General features: G+C 35.5%; 1 protein-coding gene across 2 annotated transcripts; it reads right to left on the minus strand.

Moving 5' to 3' along the window:
- Window positions 1-989: 989 nt before the first annotated feature.
- On the minus strand, window positions 990-8,967 carry LOC106078223 (thyrostimulin alpha-2 subunit-like). Of its 2 annotated transcripts, none has more exons than XM_013239042.2 (4): window positions 8,826-8,967; window positions 5,055-5,238; window positions 3,207-3,382; window positions 990-1,215 (listed from the first exon to the last, which is right to left on the minus strand). In XM_013239042.2, the coding sequence occupies exons 2-4, from the start codon at window positions 5,227-5,229 to the stop codon at window positions 1,123-1,125; spliced, it is 444 nt and encodes a 147-aa protein (XP_013094496.1). In that variant the 5' UTR covers window positions 5,230-5,238; window positions 8,826-8,967; the 3' UTR covers window positions 990-1,122. The 2 variants fall into 2 exon arrangements, with proteins under 2 accessions (XP_013094496.1, XP_055878372.1); XM_056022397.1 differs by lacking the exon at window positions 8,826-8,967 and adding an exon at window positions 6,115-6,272.
- Between the last annotated feature and the right edge of the window lie 9,966 nt (window positions 8,968-18,933).

Here is an 18,933-nt window from a genome sequence, read left to right on the forward strand (position 1 = left end):
TCAGAGGGCGGTACCTCTACAGACCTGCCACACCACTGTTATAGGGACAACAAGGAAATGTATTTCTCTTTAACTAAGATCGACCCTTACAGTTCTTTTTACATAATAATAAAAATAATGATATTGTTGTTTATCAACGTTTCAAGGTAGCAAAGGAAATAGTTTCTTGATATATATATATATATATATATATATATATATATATATATATATATATATATATATAATATGCACATACAAACTCAGATTCACATGTGCAAAACACACAAACTTAAGTTTGTAAGAAGTTTCAGCGTAGAACCGATAAAAGTCTTACCCAACAAAAATACCGTCATACATGTTTACCGCTCACGTGCTAGAATGGCAGAGGCAGCCTCGTGGAGCAAACTTTGACTTGTCTGTGTGTGTGTGACAGTAAGCACTTCTTAATGTGGTTATAGTTTTTAAACTCACTATTCAATTCTTTTTAATCAAAAGAAAGTATTATTCCTTCTAGTTTTCCATTTTGAAATAGTATGACTTCAGGAGTAAAGTCAAATATAATTTTCGTATAGTGATAAAATACAATGTCCACCACCTCAGAGTTTGTAATTTAATGTTTGATATTCACATTCTTCGTTAGAATATCATGTCTATTTATATAAAATAAAAAAATATAGACTAGTGTCTGGTGAGTTTGAGAACTAGCGTTCTGAATATTGGGATTTGTAGGACGCTCTTGAATTCCACCAAATCCTATGGGTACCTAGCATAAGCCTGGGAAAGTAAAGGTATTGTAGTTGTATTGGACCAAATGACAACGTTAATCATAGAAATATATATCATTATTATTCATTATCCCCGTAGATGGCAAGTTTTGTAACTTTAAAACGAAATAATGTCAAAACATTTCTCCATAACTATAACAACTGTATACAGTCGTTCAGCCCTGCAGCAGTAGATCTATGTTTTTGAGTTTTTTAACTGTAACAAACAAACGTACACACAAAAAGAGCACACCAGAGATGTTTTATTGGCACAGTTACAACATGTTAAAACATTGTGTTTCAATAGTTTAACTTGTCACTTGGGTCTTACACTTTTCTCAGATGAAGGAACGGCAATCAAATGATCCAAGAACCACTACTCTCTTCGACAGATCGAGCAGGCGCAGCTTCGAGCAGACTTAAAAGTCTTCTGCTGGTAGCCGTCAACACAAGCGACCCAGACATTAACCTAATTGAAAGAATTATATTTTTTTTAATGATTTAATAACAAAAACATTGTTTAAGATTATATAACAATTTAGAAGTAATCAAATAGTTTCACAAACAATAATTGATTAATGCTAGAGAGATATATTTATGATCCCCGAAAATGCAATACAAGAGGGACGAGTAACATTCATCCAATGAAACCTTATTCAAGAGAATTCTTCCTAAAAGGACATTGCTTAATTTAAACGCTCTAAAGAATATCACAATTTTATTTTCAAGCTTCATTTCAGAATGGAATGTAAGGCCAGAGATAGCTACGTAAAGGAATGAGCTTATAAAATTATAAACCTGATGAAATACTCTAACAATATTTTGTTTCGTTCTATATTTGTGCTAATGACGTCATCTTTCCGTTGTTGGATGTCTAAATCATGCAACAAAAGGAAAGAGTCAAAGATAACTTGAAGGCTACAGAAAAGAAATGTGTCAAATCATAAACAATTAAGAGTTGCGAATCCCTAAGGAGACTGTTGTGACTAGAGACTTGTCTCCCTTGTTTGCATCAGAGATTGATTAGACAATCATGCCAATGAAAAGGTAATTTAGTAAACCTTTCAACTAAGACATTTACTATTCTGTCTCAGCGGAGTGGTAAAGGCGCTTGGCTTCCAATAGGGTTCGAATCCTGACGAAGGCCCAGCACTCGTTGTGGTGGCCACATGACACCATCATTAACTGCGGGTCACAGAAACAGATGACCTTTACATTATCTACCCCATAGATCACAATGTCTTTACTTTTTATTACTTGGCTAAATTGCATCCTCTAAGGTAGACCGAATGTAGATTGTTATCACATAGACTTATAGAGCCAGTAGATTTCTGTTTTATATCACAGATTTATAGAGCCACTAGATTTCTGTTTTATATCACATAGACTTATAGAGCCAGTAGATTTCTGTTTTATATCACATAGACTAATAGAGCCAGTAGATTTCTGTTTTATATCACATAGACTTATAGAACCAGTAGATTTCTGTTTTATATCACAGATTTATAGAGCCACTAGATTTCTGTTTTATATCACATAGACTTATAGAGCCAGTAGATTTCTGTTTTATATCACATAGACTAATAGAGCCAGTAGATTTCTGTTTTATATCACATAGACTTATAGAACCAGTAGATTTCTGTTTTATATCACAGATTTATAGAGCCACTAGATTTCTGTTTTATATCACATAGACTTATAGAGCCAGTAGATTTCTGTTTTATATCACATAGACTTATAGAGCCAGTAGATTTCTGTTTTATATCACATAGACTAATAGAGCCAGTCGATTTCTGCTTTATATCACACAGATTTACAAAGCCTCTCAATTTCTGCATTTAATACGCTGTATAATGAGCTAAGATATTTAATGGCCATATAAGATAAAATAAGATGCTGAAGTCGGTTGGAACTATATAACATAGAGACGTCACTAAGTGGAAGCGGGGGATACAGACCGCACAAGGTGACACCGACCCTGAACATGCTCACACACCGATTCTCATGACTGACACTAAAGCAATATTTTAGAATTTGAAAATAAAACTCTCATTTCTTGAAAAACAAAAAAAAAGACATTCACCATTAAGTGCTTTAAAAATCTAGTTTCTCTTGTAATAAATTTTATGTAAAATTATTGTCTTAATTTCCACTTTTGATTAAATTTATTAAAACAATTATTATTATAAAAAGATTAATTATCTTTTTTCCCCTGCGCAATTTCAAATTTAATTAACAAACATTAAAAAGTTTCAACTGCTTGATAGAGCATGGATACACAGGAACCAGTTAGAAGACACTGACCTATGTATCAGATCAGGCATTAATTCTGCATTAAATGATAATCAAGAAAACACACACGCACACATTTCTCTCACACGCGCATTAAAAGTTGATCAGGAAATAACAATGAGCGATTAAACTAAAGTGACAGTCACGTGATCGACGCTGTCCACTCACGTCATGCGTGTCCACGAAGCCACAGCACTCTGCTCTAGAAGTGATCAGGAAGTTTGGGTTGAACGCCAAGGTTTGGGGCGGAGACGGTATGGCGTAGGACACGCAGAAGCCCCTACAGGCGTTCGTTGTCACCTCGAAGGGGACGCAGCCCGGGATACTGACTGTCCTAGTGTGACCTGTAGGAGAGACACTGAAGATAAAACACAGCTAAAATAATAGGGTATTTCAAAGGAATAATATATATTACTCGTTGTTAATTAAGTCTAGTAGATGAACTTATTACAGGACTAGGTAAAAAAAAAAAAGAAGCAAATTGAACAAACGTGATTTGGAGCGGGGGAACAGAAATTTGACCTGCTGGAGCCACTCGCAAATATCAGTTTAGACAATGGACACACAAACACAAATACTCAGGATTTGAACCAAACCAATCAAGTTACACGAAGACAAGGGTGATCAGGATTTCACTATGGAGTCCCATCTTCGACTTGAAAAGTCAGTTGTTCCATTTTTTTTTTGTTGCCTAAATCTGTTTATTATTGGAGTACAAGACATCCTTAATTCTTCACTGGCACTTTTCATCTCATCTCGTAGTGCATTGACTTCAAGTGGAAATGTTTGTCATCTCACAGAAATGAGGAGCGGAAATTGTATACCAGCAAAAACCCAAATGCAAGCGACCCAAAGGCAGACCCTGAATGCGATGGATTGATGATGTGGAGGCAGATCTACAACAGCTTGGGGTTCAGGCGTGGAGACGGTTTAATTGTACTAGATATTTGGAGCATCAACACTACTATAGGATTAGTTGAGTTGAGAAGATAGCAGTGATAGCAGATAGCCTTAAACCTCGTATGATACACCTCTGTTTCCTCTTTTGCTACTTTTAATTTCACAAACTTTTCCTAGTCTTAAAGTGCTATGCTAATAGTTGTATAATAACTTTTATCTCTTTAGCGCTCTCAGTGCCCCACCTTAATCGACTCAAGTCTAGACTTTAATTATAATTGGTGACATGTTTTTTTCTTGATTGGTGTTTGACGTCTGACATCGACAATTTAATTCGAAAAAAAAAGTACTTTTATTTTTTACTTCAATCAAAAAAATAAAAAATAGTTCAACTTAAATCATTGAAACAAACAGAATTGGACTGTCATCTTTCGTTCCTATAATTGAGTGAGATTTGATTGGACGGCCACGAAAATGTCAATTTGTTTTTGTTTAACGCGAAGAACAAAAAGAGAGAGAGAGAGCTCGCAATGGTAGAAAGAATCATGATATTGAGATCTCGCCTTCCAAGGCGAATGAACAATTTTTGCAATTTTTACCTAGATTACATCGGACCCTCTATCCAATTATAAACTATAATCTCACCCTTAATTGTATTGATTCTATGTTTTTAATTACCCTAATGTTTATTATGCTGTTCACTGTACTGTTCATTATGTTGTTCATTATCTTGTTTGTAAGTTAAGTCTTAAATGGAAAAATGCCAAACACGTACACCAGACGTGATGATGTGGAGATGATGTGGAGATGTCAATAACCTTGTAGGATATGCTTGGGACGACGTTATATTTTTTCTTTCAAGGAATGTGCCTGTAATTTCTAAGATAAGAAGAACCTCTATCACACAATCATGTATAGAACCTCGATCACATGATCATGTATAGAACCTCGATCACATGATCATGTGTAGAACCTCGATCACATGATCATGTGTAGAAACTCGATCACATGATCATGTGTAGAACCTCGATCACATGATCATGTATAAATGGAAGTATCGCCAAGAAGTTAAATATTAAAGATTTGTTTGGACTGTTTTTAAAAAGTTGACCTACTCACCAACGAGATGGCAGCCAGGGGCCTCCCAGGAATGTCTGCCTCTTTCACCTGATGTCACCGTCACGGCGAACAGGACCAGGAGTGCGATATTGATGTAGCAGGAGCTAGACCTCCGGAAAACGTTGGAAAACGATGACGTCATAGTTAATGTACTCTCTAAGCTAAATGCTTCCATTTTGAGGAACTGGCACGAAGAAAACAAAAGTTGAAGTCAATACTTACTTAACAAAAAAAACTACAAAAAGAAATGTTTCACTGTGAATTAATTGGATCAGTCATTTGTAAAGATCAAATATATCTAAATGTCAGATCAAAATTTAATTGGCGATCTCAATTTTAAACAAAATAATCTCCTCTTTGTTGCATTGAGATTTTCAAGATTTAGATTACATTATTTATGGCCTTAAAATACAATCATATAGAAAAAGAAGACAATGCAATATGGAGAACTGTGGAGTCAATATAGGGAAACCTTAAGAAATTTATATTTTTTCAATTACAGATATTTATATATATAATGAATCTCCTCTTCCACACCAACACACTTCACTTTTTGGCCCTAGTAAATCAGTGGAACAAGCAGCATTGCAATAACATCGCATAAATCAGTGGAACAAGCAGCATTACAATAACATCGTATAAATCAGTGGAACAAGCAGCATTACAATAACATCGTATAAATCAGTGGAACAAGCAGCATTACAATAACATCACATAAATCAGTGGAACAAGCAGCATTACAATAACATCGTATAAATCAGTGGAACAAGCAGCATTACAATAACATCGCATAAATCAGTGGAACAAGCAGCATTACAATAACATCACATAAATCAGTGGAACAAGCAGCATTACAATAACATCACATAAATCAGTGGAACAAGCAGCATTACAATAACATCACATAAATCAGTGGAACAAGCAGCATTACAATAACATCGCATAAATCAGTGGAACAAGCAGCATTACAATAACATCACATAAATCAGTGGAACAAGCAGCATTACAATAACATCACATAAATCAGTGGAACAAGCAGCATTACAATAACATCACATATATTTTTCGGTATCTTCGAATAGAAAATCCTCATTCCCAACCACGGACGTTAGAGCTGCATCACTGTTATTTTTTATTCTTCCCTCGAATAAAAGGCCAGTAAACCAGTGTTGTTGTTGTTTTAATGAAGTCTACCTTCTTTGAATCACCTGTTGCACCCTAGCATAAAATAATACACCCGAACTACACACATTTATTTTTTCACGTAAATTATAGAAGTTACGGATATTGAAGTTTTGCACTTTCTACGGAACAGTTTAAAAGAAAAAACATCATTATTTGAAACTTAAGCCATTCTCTACATATTTTTCTTTATTTTGTCAGTCATAGATTTAGATCTAGAGAATAAGCCATCCCCACAAACCAAATTATACCTCACCGCCCCCACCGCGAAAAAAAACCCACACACACTCACTTTTATACAGATTTTTCGTATACTTTGTAAAAACACATATGATAAACTAATCTAAGGATAATCCGTCACATTTACTCTGACAAGTTATCTAGATCTAGAGGACAATTAAGATCTAGATCTAGAGGACAATTAAAATTAAGATCTAGATCTAGAGGACAATTAAAATTAAGATCTAGATCTAGAGGACAATTAAAATTAAGATCTAGATCTAGAGGACAATTAAAATTAAGATCTAGATCTAGAGGACAATTAAAATTAAGATCTAGATCTAGAGGACAATTAAAATTAAGATCTAGATCTGTTTAGAAATAAACATGAACAACAACAAAAAAAACTTGAGCGAAAAAAAGTTGCGCACCAAAACAATGTGGTATGACGTGCTTAAAGCGGAAGGAAATATAATTTGGCACTTAAGACACTTAAATGTTGGCCATAAAAAACACTTTGGGTCGAAATTGCGAGAAAAAAAATTTTTTTTGGTAAATTTAACGCTTGGGATTTCGATTTTTAAAATGGCCTAATTGTTCTATGTTTAAGCTAAGTAATAACAGGTTCAATGTTTGTATTTCATCGTCCACGGCATAGTGGGAGAATTAGTGACTTATCAATGAGTCAGTGAGTCATCAGCACCAAGAAGTTTATAGTGTAGGTATTCATTAGAGAGAGCTGCCAGTTTGTCTTTTACAGACCAAACTCTTTATTCCATGTCATTATTTTTTTACATCTAAAATTAATAAGTGGTGCCAAAGGAAGCACAGATGAAAACGAATGATCGTTGTAAATATAGAGCTATCTTCATTTTTCTCAGAACTTTTTTGTTTGTTTTCATAGATGTAGTAATAAATTATAGTTTAAAATACCGAAGACATAATTAATCTCATCCTGTCGGTAATTTGATATGAATCAGAAGGAAATTAAATATTATCCGGATGCCAGATCTTTTGTTTCATGTCTAATCATAGAAATATAAATATTTATAGATATATAAATCTTTTTTTTTTGTAACTCCTACTGTAAGATATTTAACTGAATCTCAAAAGATGTCAGATACATTTGGGATTCGTGGCGCAGATAATACAACATCTACAACATTTGTGGAAACTTTTACTTTGAGTACAACAGGGTTTTGTGTGTGTGTGTGTTTTTTGTTTCTATCTAATTTTTTACTTTTTTTTTCAATTTTAATCTAACCTTTATTACATTTTTTGTTATTAAAATATTGATTACTTTTTTATAATTTAAAAAAGATTCTAAATTGAATTGACTTTTAGAATTTTATCGAAACATTGCCCTTATCTGATGGGTGCATGATCAAGCTTCTACATAGGGTTATGTGTCTATAGACCGAGTGTGTGTGTATGTGCGTGGTGATTGTATTAATACATTTCATTGTTATTTCGTGGTTCGTAAAGATAATTAAATAGTGTTTGTGTGTGTGAGGGCGTATGTGTGTGTGTGTGTGTGGTTTAAATCATTTAATAAGCAGATAATCAGATAGAATAGAACCTTGTTTTTAAATAGAAACAAGGGAGGAAAGTGTGAGACATGTGTACAGACTACAGACATAAATCGAGACCACTTAGACACATATATAGACCTATGGACGTCACGTAAAGACAAGTAAAGAGAGACAGCTTGAGACACAAATAAATTAACCTCAAGTACAGAGAGATAAAGATAGACGAATAAAGACGTCAAATACACAGTGTAAAGGGAGACAACTTGAGGCGTATGTTGACGTCATCTACAGACAGAAACAACTAGAGATGTAAAATGACGTCATAAAGAACTCTACAGACAGATTCACGTATGTTGACGTCATCTACAGACAGAAACAACCAGAGATGTATATTGACGTCATAAAGAACCCTACAGACAGATTCACGTATGTTGACGTCATCTACAGACAGAAACAACCAGAGATGTATATTGACGTCATAAAGAACCCTACAGACAGATTCACGTATGTTGACGTCATCTACAGACAGAAACAACCAGAGATGTATATTGACGTCATAAAGAACCCTACAGACAGATTCACGTATGTTGACGTCATCTACAGACAGAAACAACCAGAGATGTATATTGACGTCATAAAGAACCCTACAAACAGATTCACGAAAGCGAATCCCACACAGATGTACAATAATAATATAAGAAAAGATTAAGAAACAGATATGCCCACTGCCAGACGAGGACATTAGCAGACACAGACATCGAGCTCGATACGTAAAAGAAACCGTCCAACGAAACAGAACTCAAAACTAGTCTCCCAAATAAACAATATACAGACTTACTTGGTTCTGCTTCCGTCTTGATCTCGTGCGACCCCTGCGTGTTGCGAGGCAGCCCGCCTATCTATTGGTGGAAGCCGTGGTCCACGCGCTGTTTTTTGCATCAGCTTCGCGGGAAGAGATCGTCAACAATGCAATAATGGCTTTTGTCGTCTGATTGATTTAAGCTAACAACAACCTACTGGGTGGAAAAGTCAACAGAAAACAACGAATTTTGTCTTTTTAATTGGGAAATAAAAATGCAATTCGTTGTCAAGTCTAAAGTTTGATTTTGTTCATGTTTGGGGGTGTGTTTTGTCAAAGAAAACAAATCATGAAAACAGCTCCATTTTAAAACAAGTTATTACTTAGTGATTGTGTAACGGTAGAGCTTTCGGGCACAATCCATGATTCCTGGGTTTAGGTCCTGGGTCATACTTATTATTTCCTTTGTATTTCAGCCCTTCAAGTTGTAATGACTACCTGAACTAAACAGGCTGACTGCCTACTCGTGTGGCATGCGTTCTAGACTGTCATCTCAATGATCCCCGGTTCGAATCTTACTAGCCGCCACCTCACGCCGTCCTGCGAGAAGCTTGCTCTAATATCTAATAATCTTCATTTCTGAAGTAATGTTTGAAGTTTAGAAGTCATGTAATGTCAAATATTGTAATATAATGTCATATACACTGGCGGATCCAGGGGGGGGGGGGGCGGTAGGGGCGATCGCCCCCCCCCCCCCTCAGCCAACCCCCCCCCCCCGAGGGGGGCGGACGAATTTTAGTATAGAATTCACACAATTTGTATACAAATTTATTACTTATGTTAATAATATATACTAATTATTTATATTTCAACCTATTTTTTTATTATTTCGCCCCCCCCCTCTAGTATGTTGGTGGGGTCGGGAGGGGGCGATGGTATCAATCCCGCCCCCCCCCCCCCCATACACTTTCGAGTGGGGGGGGGCGGTCCAATTTATTTGTAGAAATCACAGCTTGCTAACAGAATCAATTAAATATCTATATGATTAAAACTTGTTATTGACATTTTAACCGATCTTTATATTATGTCGTTCCTTGTTTGCCGTTTGGGGGGGGGTGGGGGTGGGAGGGCGAATACCTCTACTGCCCTTCCCACTTAAACCTATTGAGTGGGGGGGGCGGTCCTACTTTAATGGAGAAATCATAGTTTGTGAACAAAATTAGTTGAATTAATATATAAATTTTATATTATGTCGCTCCCGTTCTGGTATCTTGGCCGATTCGGTGGGGTTGGGGGGAGGGCGATTGCATGTACTGCCTCCCCACTCTAGCCCTCTGAGTGCTGGGGGGGGCGGTCCTATTTTTATGGAGAATCATAGTTTGTGAACAAAATTAGTTAAATATATATATATATATATATAAACTACGTATTGATATGTGACCCATTATATATTATGTCGTACCACACTCTAATCTCAAATAATTTTATCATTAGTAAATTTAAATGAAAAAGGGTTGCACCAGGTGGGAAGGGCGATACATGCAATCGCATTTCCCCCATCGGACAAACCAATACTTTTTCTTTTAATATTATAGTTAAGAAATTACAAAAGTTATAAAAAAATCTGTCACTAATATAATTTATATATATACTATAAATTAAATTCTTATATCGAGTCGCCCTACTTTTTTTTTTTTTATTCTTTAGTGCCAAATGCAATCTTTAGCAGAAATTATTAAAGGAGCGAGGATTAATCTTTTTCACTCTACCGCCCCTCCCATTTCCAGAGTTTATGTAATTTCACATGAATTTATCATAATTATTTTAAGAAAGACTTTGCATTGGAAAAGTTGGAATTCAAACGAAATTTTTCAGTATAAGAATCATGATTGAGATGAGTTCTAAACCGAAAAAATCAATTTATAGTCGCCTTTTCCCAACCTTTACTCAATCGGATATTTTTCTAGTTAAATAAATTTGGGACTATAACTCACAACTTATACTTCAATTTTATTGAATATTATTTATCGAATAATTTTTTTTCGGCGGCGATCCTCAAAGCCAAAATCTAAATATGTGAGGTATCTTATCTTTTCAAGGAACAAATCGGTTTTATTTGCAATGTATTAAGGGCCTATAAATTCATATTAGAATATTTTTCAAGTACAATATTATTCAAAAGGTTCTTTTTTTAATAGTATGAATAATGAGCTTTAGGTCAGGAGAATGCGTTTCTGCAGTAAAGAATGCAAGAAAACGCTTTTTTCGTCGGAGCTTTGCCCCAAACCCCACTAGGGAACCTAATAGCGCTGCCCCACTTTTTCGCCGAAGGTTGAGAAATTCTGCTTTTTAAAATTCTCATATATATATATATATATATATATATATATATATATATATATATATATATATATATATATATATATATATATATATATATATATATATATATGTGTGTGTGTGTGTGTGTATGTGTGTGTGCTGTACACACATTTATGCATAGGCTTAGGGTTTACTGGGCGTTAGTGTTAGGGTTTGGAAAAAAATCGCCCCCCCCACTCCAAAGTTCTGGATCCGCTAGTGGTCATATAACGCCATAAAATGTCATATATTATCAAATAACGTCATATATGTCCATGGTCATTTCATAATTACGAGTCCCTCTATTAAGTTTTGGTCTAGGATGTAATAATCTTTAATTCCAAAGGAACATCCGAAACATGCAAGACAAAAAGAAGAAAAGACCTTAAAGAAAATAAAGGAGTGGTCTTTGTGTTGGCTACAAGACACCCTTATAAGCCTCTCTAGGGCAATGGAAAGTAGAAAACCGTGACTAATCGCCTGCTCCAAAAAATCTTCAAAACTGACCCAACCGTTACTTTCAAAGAAAATCTTGAATGTAACCAGTTCTGTCCGTGACAGACCTAATGTCTTGATCACTTCAACTGACACAGGCAGATTGTCATGATTGGATGTTTTGGTAGTGGGTTTGTTTGTGGAACTTTTATTCAAATATATTCTAGAACTTCTTCACCCTTTTAACTTCTTCATTCTTGCTATTCACAAATAAATGGGATATACTCCTATAACCATCCACAGTACCACCGTATTCCTTCAGATTTGAAGATAATTACATAACTTTCGCGGGACGGCGGTGGGCAGGGTTCGAACCCGGGACCATCGAGACAGTTGAACGACAGCCCAGAGTGCATACAACACGACCATTGCAGAAACGTGAATACATTTTTTAGTACAAAGTTTATACCAACTCACTCTGTCTGTTCGCCTGGTAACAAAAAAAAGTCATTAAGTTGAAATTGTGCACACTTATTTCTTGTACCTTACAAAACAATAATACATTTTTAAAATAACGAATTAATTAAGTAACTATTGGTAACTAATTATTTTGCTTGGTATCGAACATGGGAAAGAACTTGTACATGACAGGTGTGGTAGCATAATTTGAGTTAGTCCTCTTTATACTTTGTTTTGAGACGCAGGTCGTGGCTTCAAGAATTGAAACTAACAATACATTAAATAGATAACTGTAAAACTTTAAATTTTCACAAGAACTTCACAGGCACGTGGTTAATCTGTTGACTTGAAGGCTTAAGCCCTCGAGTTAAAATACATTTAAAAAGCTTTCACGGCAACCTTCACCCAGATACCCTTTCTTTTTTCCCCTCCCTTTCCAACTGGTCCAGACAAGTGCTAAGATCAGCGCATTGAGAAAGAATGAAAAGTATGTTTTGTTTTTGCTTCTAGTCTGCAGTTATTGATCGTCAAATTAACACACTTTCCCCCACAAAACTTTTAGTTTGATGAATCTACTGCTAATTAGTATTGTCCGTTCCTATTTGAACTAATGCAGGCTTAAACTATGCTCTACGCGATCATTCGAGACACATCTACTTGAGGTCAGCTATGATAACATGAATTCGTGACTTATACGCCCACTGAGAGTATTTTTTTAGTAGCTAAGTTTTTGTTTACTTCTATGTATTTCGTCTAATCTTTCTGGGTGTATCTCACTAAAGTGCAATCCATCTATCTTTTCATTTACAGTTGCGAAATAAACATTTTCAACGTCATGGCTCTGCTTGCAACATGACATCGAGGGTGCCAGAACGTAGTCACTACTGAGATTCTATACTCGCTACGAGACATCTTTTGTTTGAAGACAGACTGGTCTCACGACTGAGATTCTATACTCGCTACAAGACATCTTTTGTTTGAAGACAGACTGGTCTCACGACTGAGATTCTATACTCGCTACAAGACATCTTTTGTTTGAAGACAGACTGGTCTCACGACTGAGATTCTATACTCGCTACAAGACATCTTTTGTTTGAAGACAGACTGGTCTCACGACTGAGATTCTATACTCGCTACGAGACATCTTTTGTTTGAAGACAGACTGGTCTCACGACTGAACTTCTATACTCGCTTCAAGACATCGTGGGTTTGAAGACAGACTTGTCTCAAGACTGGACTTCTATACTCCTCTACCACCAAAGCGAAAGCCATCTTATATATCTGCGATATATGTGGACGGGAGTGTCTCTCCAAACTAGGGCCCCACATGACAAAGTGTTCTACGAGTTGAAACAAAGTCGTTACGACTGAAGACCAACAACAATAACAAGACGTCGTGGGTTTGAAAACAGACTGATGTCAAGACTGAGCTTTCATGTTTCTCTATGCTCATGTGACGAACTCCATGCTCCCTAGTAGCGGTTCCTTACGTTAGGGAATGTTTCTTTGCGGTTCTCAAATAACTATCGTGGGGTACTGATGGACCACATTGAGAGAACTTGACAGACCATTTTTTTTTGCTCGAGGGACTCAAAGGGATAGTCAATTTAACAGAAAAAAGTTTGAGAATCTCTGAATAGCAGTTCATGCTCAGTGTTCCTAACTGTACTTATTCTTCCTTGTTAGAAGTTAATGTTTGACACCATTCGGTCTGACCTTCCTGTTTACAATCTTTTTGTTTTGTTTTGTTGTTGTTTCAACTGCTTGTATCTCTTCATTAGACCAAAATGGATTTTTGTTTCTTTTAGCTTAGAGTCTAAACAAAATCACATTTACAAATGATGTGTTCCATCTACTGTCTGGGCCATCAACTAGTACACGCACGATCAAACTGACCTCTAGCTCCACCCACGTGATCTCAATCAACGTGCATCTCCAGTGCTAAGCGAACCCGATGAGGTGTTAAGGCTATTTTCAGTAAGAGTTGATTAATATAAAGACATTGGAGATTTATGGCGGATTAATATAAATAGTTAGATTAGTGGTGTTTCCGGTGTACAGAATATAAGACATGTTGATAAGTTGTTTTTAAGGTCAAGGATATTTCTGTCAAACTTTTAACTTGCAAAATCAATTGTCCAAACGCTTCGATTTCTGGCACACAATTCTATCAATATGGAGGAACTATTTAAAGGCACGCTCTATGACGCAACTAAAACCTTTTTCTTTTTAAGTAAAGCAGACGTGATACGAACATCAAGTGCTACTCTTCATCTCCTGAGTTCGCAAAAGTCGTCTTTGAATTTAGCGTCCTTGACATTGCCTATTTTATGTATTTATTTCTTTATCTCTCCCAGTCTTCATTTTTCTTACTATTTTCTTTAGATTTCATTACATCGTCCAATGTCTCCATAGCGCTTCGTCTTCTTTTTTTAACTTTTACTAATTATTTCTTTAACGAGATCCTATAAAATTAAAACGTAAACAAAATGCAGTTGATTTGTTTAACGAAAATGGTTAAACTGTTACATCTTACCACTGATACCCAAAAGTGAGCAAAACCTGCTCCCGGGGCATGAAACTTTATTGGCCCCCCCCCTCCATTTCCATGAACATCACATAGAAATTAGGCTTATAAATAAAAAGTATTTAATAATAATTTAATACAAAAAAAACAACAACCTTATAATGTATCACCTAACTAAAATATCTACAATAATTTTTATTTTTTGGCACCTCTCTGCGTGTGGCGCCCACCTAACTGTGGCACCCGGGGCATCGTGCCCCCTTACCCCCCTCACAAAGCCTCTGCTGATACTTCCCTTTCCTGTGAGAGATGGCTTCTGAAGCTGAAAACATGACTTCGATTGGAAATGCTTACAATGTTGTTTGCATGTGATACCAAACCAAAAGAGCTCTTCTATGCTGAGAAATGATAAAAACTAAATTAGTTTGGGCACATGCTGCGAGAATTCTTCAATGTACCGTAGAGGGATCTCGCAGGAAAGTTGGGAAGAATCTAAATAGATGATTAAATTGTATATCAATCTAAATAGATGATTAAATTGTATATCAATCTAAATAGATGATTAAATTGTATATCAATCTAAATAGATGACTCGATTGTATATCAAAGACATGCGCAATTAACTTATTTGGCGTTTCAAGACCTTTGTGTTGAGCTCAAAATCTTCTCTTTACACTGTTATAACGATGGTGCCGAGTTCTAGCTTTGCCCCTAAAATCCCCTGCGGTCCTTCTCGAGGTTAGGACTCAAACGTAATCATCTTAATGTCCTAACGAACATCCGAAACTTTTGAAGCAAAAACAAAATCTCTTTTCTTTTTTCGTGTGGGTGTGTGTTTTCAAAGCGAATGATTTGGCTTGAAACATAGAACTAGAAATATAGGTCTGTGACTTTGAAAACATGCCAACTCCTTTATTTCTCCTATCCTGAAATTTTTCAAAAAAGAAATAACAAGAACAAAAAAAAAATTTCCTGTGATGTAATAATGCTCCCCCAATTTTAACCAGGAAAATGACGATGATTGGTTTCCCAGACACAATAGTAAACAATAGCAACAAATACAGTAACCTATAAACGAAAACAAAACTACTAAATCATAAAAATGCATTTTCTTCATAGTTGAGGATCTTAGGCAAAGCCCTAATACACTGTCTGGCTGATTCATTTACTTATCACTAAATCTTCCAAATAACGGGGAGGAAAAAAAACAAAATTGTTACTTCTTAATACATACCATGTACTTGGAAGAACTAATCACGTGACATGTTGGAAATAAAAAGGCTTTCAATGTTCCCACATCTTTCATTTCTACCTTCATTCCTCCTAGTACTTTCCACAAAGTCAATATATAAACATTTAAAAACAATAATAATACTTCCTTTCTTTCAAACCAATACTAAATGGCTTTTTCTCTTCGGGGATTGGAAAATAAGACAACAAGGAACATGTGTTTAAATGAGTGTGTTAGTGTTTACTAAGTTTTTAAAGCGTGTACATGATTGTTAGGAAACATGTACACCAAGAAATAGAATTGAAGAGGCGAAGAATTGTCAGAGAGTGTATCAAGGCTAAAGGACTTTTTTTGTGTGTTGATGAGAATAAGGGGATATTTACATGTACGAAACAAAAGAGTGGGTATGTGGAGAGCGTTATAATGAGGAGGTAGAGAATTACAAGTATCAGCTAGTGTTTTCTATCACGAGTATCAGCTTGTGTTTTCTATCACGAGTATCAGCTAGTGTTTTCTATCACGAGTATCAGCTAGTGTTTTATATCACGAGTATCAGCTAGTGTTTTATATCACGAGTATCAGCTAGTGTTTTCTATCACGAGTATCAGCTAGTGTTTTATATCACGAGTATCAGCTAGTGTTTTCTATCACGAGTATCAGCTAGTGTTTTCTATCACGAGTATCAGCTTGTGTTTTCTATCACGAGTATCAGCTAGTGTTTTCTATCACGAGTATCAGCTAGTGTTTTATATCACGAGTATCAGCTAGTGTTTTCTATCACGAGTATCAGCTAGTGTTTTATATCACGAGTATCAGCTAGTGTTTTATATCACGAGTATCAGCTAGTGTTTTATATCACGAGTATCAGCTAGTGTTTTATATCACAAGTATCAGCTAGTGTTTTATATCACGAGTATAAGCTAGTGTTTTATATCACAAGTATCAGCTAGTGTTTTATATCACAAGTATCAGCTAGTGTTTTCTAACACGAGTATCAGCTAGTGTTTTATATCACAAGTATCAGCTAGTGTTTTATATCACGAGTATCAGCTAGTGTTTTATATCACAAGTATCAGCTAGTGTTTTATATCACAAGTATCAGCTAGTGTTTTCTATCACGAGTATCAGCTAGTGTTTTATATCACGAGTATAAGCTAGTGTTTTATATCACGAGTATAAGCTAGTGTTTTCTATCACAAGTATCAGCTAGTGTTTTATATCACGAGTATCAGCTAGTGTTTTATATCACGAGTATAAGCTAGTGTTTTATATCACAAGTATCAGCTAGTGCTTTATATCACGAGTATAAGCTAGTGTTTTCTATCACGAGTATCAGCTAGTGTTTTCTATCACGAGTATCAGCTAGTGTTTTATATCACAAGTATCAGCTAGTGTTTTCTATCACAAGTATCAGCTAGTGTTTTCTATCACGAGTATCAGCTAGTGTTTTATATCACGAGTATCAGCTAGTGTTTTCTATCACAAGTATCAGCTAGTGTTTTCTATCACGAGTATCAGCTAGTGTTTTATATCACGAGTATCAGCTAGTGTTTTATATCACGAGTATCAGCTAGTGTTTTATATCACGAGTATAAGCTAGTGTTTTATATCACAAGTATCAGCTAGTGTTTTATATCACAAGTATCAGCTAGTGTTTTCTATCACGAGTATCAGCTTGTGTTTTATATCACAAGTATCAGCTAGTGTTTTATATCACGAGTATCAGCTTGTGTTTTATATCACAAGTATCAGCTAGTGTTTTATATCACAAGTATCAGCTCGTGTTTTCTATCACGAGTATCAGCTAGTGTTTTATATCACGAGTATAAGCTAGTGTTTTATATCACGAGTATAAGCTAGTGTTTTCTATCACAAGTATCAGCTAGTGTTTTATATCACGAGTATAAGCTAGTGTTTTATATCACGAGTATAAGCTAGTGTTTTATATCACGAGTATCAGCTAGTGTTTTATATCACAAGTATCAGCTAGTGTTTTATATCACGAGTATAAGCTAGTGTTTTCTATCACGAGTATCAGCTAGTGTTTTCTATCACGAGTATCAGCTAGTGTTTTCTATCACAAGTATCAGCTAGTGTTTTATATCACGAGTATCAGCTAGTGTTTTATATCACGAGTATCAGCTAGTGTTTTATGTAATGCAATAGTTACAAACGGCCCAAACAAGAACGTTCCCAAAGATTTCTCGAGTTGTTCGTTTTGTTTCAAAATTTAAAAATAAATAAATAGTCCTCTCTTTTATTAACGAGATGGAAAGTTTTGTATTTGACATGAGAACACAGTACATTATTACAATAGGGTCAAAATTATTCAAATCGATAACATTAAAAAGACTAAATTGATAAACCATTGGCGCATATATTTTCTGTAAGATTAACGATTCAAGGGGGATAAGCAAGATACGTTTAGACCTTCATTTAGTTTGGAGTCTAACTTCCCTTATTCTAGGTAGGTAGACAAAAAAAAGTTCAACCTTAGTTTGCTGACACATATAAACATACCTAACAACAACAGTTAAAATATACGCTTTCACTGGCGACTATCGATTGCTTCTAGAAGTCACTATCACTTTCATTACTCTTAAATATAATTTAATTCCTACGTATAGCCTACAGTATCACCACAAACTACAATTCCCGAACTGCCAAATGGGAAATAAACAAAGACTTCGATGATTTTCTTATATCTACAATGAATACTGGGGATCTCAAATGATTTATAATGAACAGTCACAAATGGCCTATTATGAGACGCTTGGTAGACTATTTCTTTTTATCTGTTGAGAATACACTTTTTATAAAAACAAAAATTGTATTTAAATGCATCTTCCTAGATCGCTGCTTGGTCGTACCGTATGCGCACTGGACTGTCAGGATGATCCCGGGTTCATTCCCTGCCCGCTCCCATCCCCCGTCATCCTGCGGAAGGCTTGGGCCAGGAAGTAGAACATCTTCAACTTTGAAGGAACATCCGAAACCTGTAAAACATTAGACAAAATATCTCTGTTCGGTTAACACATTGTTTGTTGGGTTTTAAACTTAGTTTATCACGTCCTTCTGTTCGGTTAATACATAGTTTGTTGGGTTTTAAACTTAGTTTATCACGTCCTTCTGTT

The sequence above is a fragment of the Biomphalaria glabrata genome, chromosome 3 (assembly GCF_947242115.1).
Source record: "Biomphalaria glabrata chromosome 3, xgBioGlab47.1, whole genome shotgun sequence".
Classification (NCBI taxonomy): domain Eukaryota; kingdom Metazoa; phylum Mollusca; class Gastropoda; family Planorbidae; genus Biomphalaria; species Biomphalaria glabrata.